The following is an 8,619-nucleotide window of genomic DNA, read 5'->3' as shown; positions in this document are numbered from 1 at the left end:
TTAAATGTCAAGATTAAAAAGAGAACAAAGGTACAATCTTACAGTGTGAACAGACGACATCCTGCTTAAGCACTTTCACTGGTTTCATCCGCTTTCCGCTCTCCCTACCCTTACGCGATACTTCGTCCAATAGACGATAAAAATGTGATGTCAGTCAGTACCGTCAAATGGCATGCTGTGTACGTTCTGGGAAATGAGCGGCGGCACATTTTAGTCAGTGTTTCTTCCAAACGTTTTTTGGAGCACTGACCTCCCCCCCCCCGTCCTCGAGCTCTGAGAGTGCCCCGCGGAAGAGACCAAAATAATACATCTATAATATTGTATAATAATAAATAGAATAGCGCCTACAGTGTGCCCCCCGGAACTTTTTCTGAAAGAAATACCGACTTTAGTCAACCCCGCAGCTGGAATGTTTTTGTATGCGATTCCCATACATATCCTCCATTTTGTAACTGAAACTTTGGCAGAAAAAGTGCGTCTTAGATTTGAGTATATACGGTATACTCTATACCTGAATTCTTAGCTGCTCCTTTCATGGTTAGGCTTAGAAATTTTGTATCAACTTTCATACTGTAATTTCTTTCTCGACTTTAAATTTTATATCTTCTTCCCCAAAATTCTTCGAATCGGTTTTCAATTCTGGAATAGGAACAATAAATAATACCATACTCACATTGACTAGATAAGTTCACTGTTTTTCTTTTATTAACACCTATTTACTAAAACCTAGCACTGTAAAAAATTATTGTATACGTTTGTAAACACTCACATACAACACTAGATACATTACATCACTACCTCATTCTGCAAAGATCAAGCTCCATAGAAAGATTACATTTTGTTCTTCACTTGATTACAAATTCACAAAATAAAAGAATTTATATCATATTTACATATTTTATATGTGTGTGTGTATATAATGTATATTTATATTTGTATATAAATATGTTTGATATAGTTTTAACAAAATTAATCTTTACAACTGATTCCTTCGTGAGTCAATTAGCTATATGTATAATGATATCTTTGAACTTGTCAAAATAATACGGAGCTTTCAGAAGTTTTAATATTTATATTCTATATATAGTAGTAATAACCAGTCTTTATACATATAAACCATCACAACAGTCCTAATGTACATATTTGTTTTATTTTAAACTTCTGTACACAACAATGAAATATTGAGAATTCTCTCTAGAACCACTTTTCAATTCATTTTCATGACTACATTATGACTTTGAATATAAACAATAGTCGAATACCAGGCATTCGTACCCAAAACAAACAAAAAAGAAGCGATTGCTGACATCTTATACATATATATATAAACACCTGAGATTTCACAATAGGAATGACGAGATTTTCTTTTTATTATTTAATGACCATTGATAGAATATTTGACCAATAGGAACATAGTCAGCAATTCTCAATTACCACTTGAATTGCTACAAAATGATTTACAGATTTTATTTTAAATATATACTTCGCCATTCCTATTTTGCCGATAAGAAGTTACTATTTTGAGCGCAAATTATTGATAATGAAAGAAATTAAATTCAGCAATCATTTTCTCTTTTACTTTCATTTTATTTATACTAGCGCTGCCTGGTGCATTTCTTCTGTGCATTTTTGTTAGTATTATTGTGTTGGTGAGAATATTGTTGGATGAAGAATTCTAGAATCCATTTCTCGAATCAAGGGTACCGTGTACGCTACACACTCGTCCCAACCGGGCATTCGCCACGCAGCTTCTCTAGTCTCCTTTCGGATTTGGAGATCAGCATAACCTGTTGAACACAAATAAAATAATTTTATAAATAACGTCATAAAAGGTAAAGCCTTAGCTCATATATAAAATAAACACTGAATCGACTAGAGTAAACAAATTTGTAATTCTTCAAGTAACCTTTCATTTCGATTTCTGTTTTATTTTTTGAAACTAGAACTGCTTTCTATCTTTATCTAAGCTTACGCTAGAAAAGTTTTCACAGATTCACTCTCCATTAGTTATCCGAGCCGTTGGGAGAATGAACTTAAAATTTTATACAAATGCTTTCATTAAATTCTAGGCTGTAGGTGGGTAAGAATGAGTTTGGCGACATTCGGCCCCCTACTGGGCGAGGGAGGTTAAAACCTTTTTGAGCCCTTCACCGTATCTCCGAAACCGGGACGTAGAAAATTGAAATTATAAGTATTTTCCTTGAATCCGAGGCTGTGGTTACAATGTTTTGAAAATTCGGTTCCGCAGGGAGGGGAGGAGAGAGGAAGGTGGCCTTGAACCTTTTTTTCGCTAATTTCCAAACTTTCAGGTGTAGCAACACGTCCCACAATTATGCCGTGAAGCTAAAGGAGACGGTGAAGATGAGAAATGAATGAAATGGTGGAATGAAGAAAGTGGGAGGAAACGGGAGAACCCCGAGAAAACCCATGAGCACGGTGTTTATGCACCACAAAGTCCACACGGCGCGAGCTGGGATCGAACCAGGGACCCCAAGCACCGGAGGTGAACGCTCTACCACTGAGCCACCGTGTCCCCGTAACTATAAATTTTGTACAATGTTCTCCTTCGACTTTTTTTTTTTTTTTTTTAACCTTAGTGCAGAGCAGATACAAGAGGAAAAGTTCTCACTCTCCCTTTACCACTATGAGCCGTAATCTTGCAAAGCTACTGTCAATAGGAATCAGTTTTTCGTGGACGCTATAATAAGTACTGGTGAAGTATTTCGAACTAACTTTATTATTAAGTAACTTTGTGCGTTACCTGTAATCGTACATGGAAGGAAGTGATTTGCCTTTGTGTTTTGTGCTAGGGGTTCAAATCAGAATATGATAGGAAGATTGCCGGTAAGCATTATTTTACCACGGAAAGACAAAGATGAATTTTGAAATGGGTGAAAGCTACTCTAAGGACGTCATATCAGTCGCAAAATAGTAGTACTTATGACTTTTTCCGTGACATCGATAGGTTTATTGTGAATGGAGAGTAAGTTAAATTACCGAGCCAAAAATGAAAACTAAAACATGTACCCTTCCATTGCATATTGTAATATCTGGCATGGTTGTGTTTACAAACACCTGGAGTGTGTATTGTGCTCCTATTTACAAACATCAATCATATGCGTCTTACTACGGAGTACTATTTCTGAAGACGACGGAGACAACAGCCACTGGTCACGTGACAAGGGAGTAACAACAGCGCTACCGCCTCACCCAGAGCACCTATATAACAGACAGTATTTTAACGACAGATATCAGTTTCGATTGGTCAAATCTCCTTTCTTCGCTTGCAGTGGAGCCTTGGAAGTACCTCACCTAAACCTAAAGCCTCTAGCTTGCAGTGTATCCTTTTCCTCCTGGCTTGCAGTAGAACCTTTACCTCTTTCTCTGCTTGTAGTAGAGCATTGACTGTCCTACCCCTCCTCACGTAGTATGCTTAGTGAGGATTCCTTCCCGAGACCGTCACGTCGAGGGAATACCTACTTTAACCCAACATTAGAGAATTTGTATCTATTTTGCATTATAGCAGAATTTTGTAATAATAACCGGTAGCGGGATACGATTTCGGACTGTAATTTGCTCTACCCATGCCCTATCAACACCTGCACAAGCAGAACTTTACAATATCCAATTGGACTCAGTTTCTTCACCTGTAACCAACTCTTTTCTCCAGCCAGATAGAGAGATGCATCGTCGGTACCTGATCTTCATATAATATACTGCAATCGCTCGACGGGCGACTAGGTGGACGTCACAAAACTGGAAGTCCTGGTTGCCATCGATGTGTCCTTGAAATACTGATAACGCCGTCCAAATTCGTAGGGTACTAAATTTACGTAGTTGAGACTGTCTGGTCACAACGCTTCTCCACGAAATAATAATTACCCAGTTGTATAAGAAGGAGGTTGAGTAATAACATAATAGTGTAAATAAGTATGCGAAGGAATAACAAATGAGAATATAAGATAAATAACGTAAGATTTCAACAATTAAATTACTAACAGTGTTTAATTACAATAGTTCCTGAAATAGATGAGTTTGTATTAGACGTCATTACAATAGATAAACATGCATAAATAACATATCAACAACTTCAACAAATGGTTATATATATATATATATATATATATATATATATATATATATATATATATATATATATATATATATATAGGGTGGTAGGTAACTCTACCGACAAACTTTGGGAGGCGATTCCTTATACGAAATGAAAGAAAAACGTTCTAATAAACATGGGCCGGAAAGTGCCTCCTTTGAGAGTTATGATCCATTGAAAATTCGAAAAATCATTTTTCAAAACTCCCTAACTTAGAAACTATAGGACCTATCCCAAGCGGTTTAAGGAATTACACAGGAACTAGTATGTTCTCTATCTAAATATCCATGTTTTACCATCCCCCGTTATCGATGAAAGGAACTGTGAAAAGAAAGTTGAAGCATACGGATACTCCTTTAAGTACTAATGGTGCGTTCGTTTAGCTGGTACCGGTGAATTCTGAAACATGGATATTTAGATAGAGCGTATACCAGTTCCTGTATAATTCCTTAAACCGCTTGGGATAGGCCCTATAGTTTCTATGTTAGGGAGTTTTGAAAAATGATTTTTCGAATTTTCAATGGAACATAACTCTGAAAGGAGGCATTTTTCGGCCCATGTTTATTAGAACTTTTTTCTTTCATTTCGTATAAGGAATCGCCTCCCAAAGTTTGTCGGTGGAGTTACCTATATATCATTAACAAATTTCCATTTCAGCAGTCCCCCCCCCCCCAAAAAAAAAAAAAAACTATTCCAACGACCACAAAGAACTATGAAGGATTCAACAGCAGCAGGAACTGTGAAGAGACAATCCATCAGCAGAATGCGTAGTAGTATTACTTGCAATAGATACTATAAAAGCTTGTTAGAATTTAGAAATGTAGAAGCTTGTATTAAAATTTTATAGAGGAGCAGAGATTGTAGATACAGCTTAGAATGTACCACGGTACTGAGTTATAAAAGTTGAGAAGTAGCAAACACACACACACAGTGTTAAATTCACTTTAAGAGTGGGAACAGAAATCTGCTTGAAGTAAATAGTTGAGCAATCATCTCCGTACCGTATTGTACATATAATCAACAGAGTTGACTTACTAACATGAAGTATCGCAGAACTCTATATCAAATCTTTCTTTAACTTATTTACCATAATATTTATTAATTACTATATTTCATTTATAATACCATCAAATTATTTATATACATTAATAATCACTATCCGAATCTAACAATGTTAGGTAAATTGTATAGATTATGCAACTCCGGTTATGAAACTCAATAAATAAATAAATAAATAAATAAATAAAAAAGACCATTAGGAAGATGTAGGTACAGATGGGAGTGCAATATTACGATGGATCTTGCAGAAATACAAATACAAAGTAGGAACTGAATCCAGTTAGCTAAGGATGTAAGTCAGTGGAGAGTTTTTTGTGAATGCAGCATTAAATCTTCAGGTTTCAAAGGCCATAGAGTTCTGCAAGATTTCTCACGCTTATGCACAGTACAATTTGCAAATCTAATAAAGCAAAGAAACACCGGTTTTACCTAGTATCAAAGTTCATACTACGCTACACTTCATAACTGAGCGAATAGATATCTGACTCAAATCAATCCCTGAAAGAAACTAAGCTATTAACATTAATTTCTAACCAGATGCAAAATCATTCAAGCCGTATTCAAAGTATAACACTAAAAACAACCAGTAAACCATAGTTTAAGCTAGAGTGTTCAAATCTCTAACATATTTTCCAAGAAAAAAAAAATCCAATCATCTTTACCAAACTTAATTTCACACATTTTTATCAACATATTGGTTAAAAAGAAATGTAAAGGCATCTTTTATACTTTACTTTAAAAAAAAAAAAAATCAAACCCTCTAGCAAACTACCTCCTGTCCCCCCCCCCCCTCTCCCATAGATTATCATATCGATTTATGAAATTCAAACAAAATTATTCAACAAGTGAAATTCAAGAAAATCATGGGATCAAATGAACTCACTACCATTAGCAAAATATTATTTCTAGATTTTTCAAAATAAAATGAATTATATTAGATTGTGGATCATTAATGTCATATTTGTGACATTTGAACACAGTCGATGGATTTTTTTTTTTAAAAGAAAATTTCACGATCACAATTCACCTCATCAAAAACTAATGTTTCTCGATTTTAACAAATAAAACACAGTTCTGACCAGAGCAGAATGAAATATATTAAAAACTATACTTACAATGTGTTACAGTTTCAAGGACCTAACGTCCTCTTCATCAGACACCAACACTCTTTTTCTTTCTTTTCTTTGTATGTCATCTTTTCAATGAACTGTTAGAAAAAGTGAAAGGGCTCATTATATTTTTCTGTAAAAAAAAAAAAAAAAAAAAGTGTTGGTGTCTGATGAAGAGGACGTTAGGTCCTTGAAACTGTAACACATTGTAAGTATAGTTTTTAATATATTTCATTCTGCTCTGGTCAGAACTGTGTTTTATTTGTTAAGCTATGGAGTTTGTTCATTTCTCGATTTTCCACAGAAAAGCAGATAGTATCATATCGTACTCTAACTCTTATTGTACTGAACAATATATACCTAGAAATAAAGGAGTGTGTGCGCAAAATTAACAGAATAAAGGTATCGATGCATCATTTGCACAAGACATCTAAAAGGGTATAAATGGATACGAACTAAGACGTCAAAAACGTCATGCAGTAGCTACAATGACGACTTCATTGTGGCTCAAATATCTCATAGTCTTGGAAATGAAATCTCTAACGATTATGAAATAATCGGTGGAACGAGGGCGTGTGAGAAAATGGAAGAACTCCGTGAAAACACATGGACATGAGTGTCAAGTGTTGTCTACCACAAACTTACATGGTCTGTACTCGAACCAGGGACCCCTCGCATCATAAATGAGCATTGAGGTATCATGAAACCACAGGACCTGTCAAAAACTGAGAAGTCTCATTAACATCATGATCATTCGGCATTCAAAATGAGGGTAAAATAAATGGATATAGAGAGTTGGCTTCACAATGTAGCATTAGTACTTTCAAGTAACCATGAAACATGGTGGTTCCTCTTTGAGAGTTACTATCGCCACGTAATTTGATCGCTTACCACTTATTACTTCATACAACGGGCGACAAAATGCACGCCGAATACTATATCTCAAAAACTATTTCGTTTCATAATAATTTCAGAGTACTTGGCCGATATCAGAAACCTGATATTGGCTTTTCTTGTTTCCTTTCTGAAGTTAAAACCTCACAGATTTATGACTGACGTACAATTATTTCCCCTCAGTTTCCCAAACATTTTTAACTATAAATATTAAACTTACACCAAATATGATGCACATTATACAATCTTCCTATCTGGGAGAAAAACCCAGCAAAAGCTTCGTCATTATTTCGGCGATAGTTAATTGCACGAGCCCAGTTGTTACCCCATTCAATCATGGTTCCTGGCTTCAAGATGTAACTTCTGATTTCATACAGATTGCTGCCCTGCCTTGGTTCCACAGGAGGCCAGTAACTAAACGCTAAGACGTACTGCAGTTTTCTTGAACGAAGATAACTACCTCTTTCCGACTGCAACTGACTGTAACCCTGAAAATTTAAAAGAAAAAATATATTACTTCGCTTAAAAGTTAAGTTTCAATTAATTGAAAATATTATGGACTTACCATTCACATTATCTCAAATGTCTTCACAAAGTTTGTGAAACATAACGTACTACTTCTGCACGTGACGGAAGATCTAATAAAATGAAAGGCGAAAGCAAAGAAACACAGTTCAAGCCTGTTCACTAAAATACAATACTTTTTCATTTAAAAAGTAGTGAGAGAATTACCACTTCTATCTTGCACAAAGTTGACTGGTTATGCCTTCCCCGCACACCATTTACAACTCATTCGAATACAAATTTGTAATTTTAATAATAATAATAATAATAAAAAAAAAAAACATTCTTTACCTTCCTTTTATTATTATTATTATAGGATCTGATTTTTTTTTCTTTTCTTCACTTCTCATATCCCTAACATGTTTCTTGAGTCTGTTGTTTATTATTCCAAACATAAGGTTCATTACGCGAACACAAACACTTGGTAAGTACAAGCATTTTCCACACCATTAAAAAAAATCTATTACGTTATAATGTCTCCACATTTCTGCTTGCTTCATGATTAATAGACCTATAATGTTTCATATTTCAGTTAAAGCACATAATCCGGAAGATACTTTTTTCCTATCTCTTGAACAGAACTAGCCTACGTTTATTAAAGTCTAAATTAGCTTTAATCGTCCTACAGTAGCTTAATATAGTTATTTTTCAGTGATGTAAAATTTGAAGTAATATTAACGGTATATAGTTATTATTGACCGTATATGTGTATACGACTAATTCGAATTGTTCTGTCACAATATAAGCAAAATCTCAAAGGAATATCCTCAACTATTTACTTCATTATTTATGTTATTTCACCTAGACACACTTGAATTGATAGTATGTTTACAGTTCAGTTACTTCTGGGCAACAAGGCCGCGATGGCTCACTGGTAGGGCG

General features: G+C 35.0%; 1 protein-coding gene across 1 annotated transcript in view; it reads right to left on the bottom strand.

Annotated features, from left to right (window-relative positions):
* Positions 1-674: 674 nt before the first annotated feature.
* The window catches only part of Nipsnap (protein nipsnap), a 30,124-nt gene continuing 22,179 nt past the window's right edge, over positions 675-8,619 (bottom strand). Inside the window, exons 4-5 of the mRNA XM_081768277.1 lie at positions 7,394-7,661; positions 675-1,787 (exon numbers count right to left, since the gene is read on the bottom strand). Coding sequence (XP_081624403.1) covers positions 1,639-1,787; positions 7,394-7,661 — 417 coding nt within the window. The 3' untranslated portion in view covers positions 675-1,638. The remainder of the gene's footprint in view (positions 1,788-7,393; positions 7,662-8,619) is intronic.

This window comes from Thermobia domestica, chromosome 8 (genome assembly GCF_964235325.1).
Source record: "Thermobia domestica chromosome 8, izTheDome1.hap1.1, whole genome shotgun sequence".
Taxonomy (NCBI): Eukaryota; Metazoa; Arthropoda; class Insecta; order Zygentoma; family Lepismatidae; genus Thermobia; species Thermobia domestica.
Note: the sequence above shows the minus strand (reverse complement) of the source record. Positions and strands in the feature narration are given on the sequence as shown.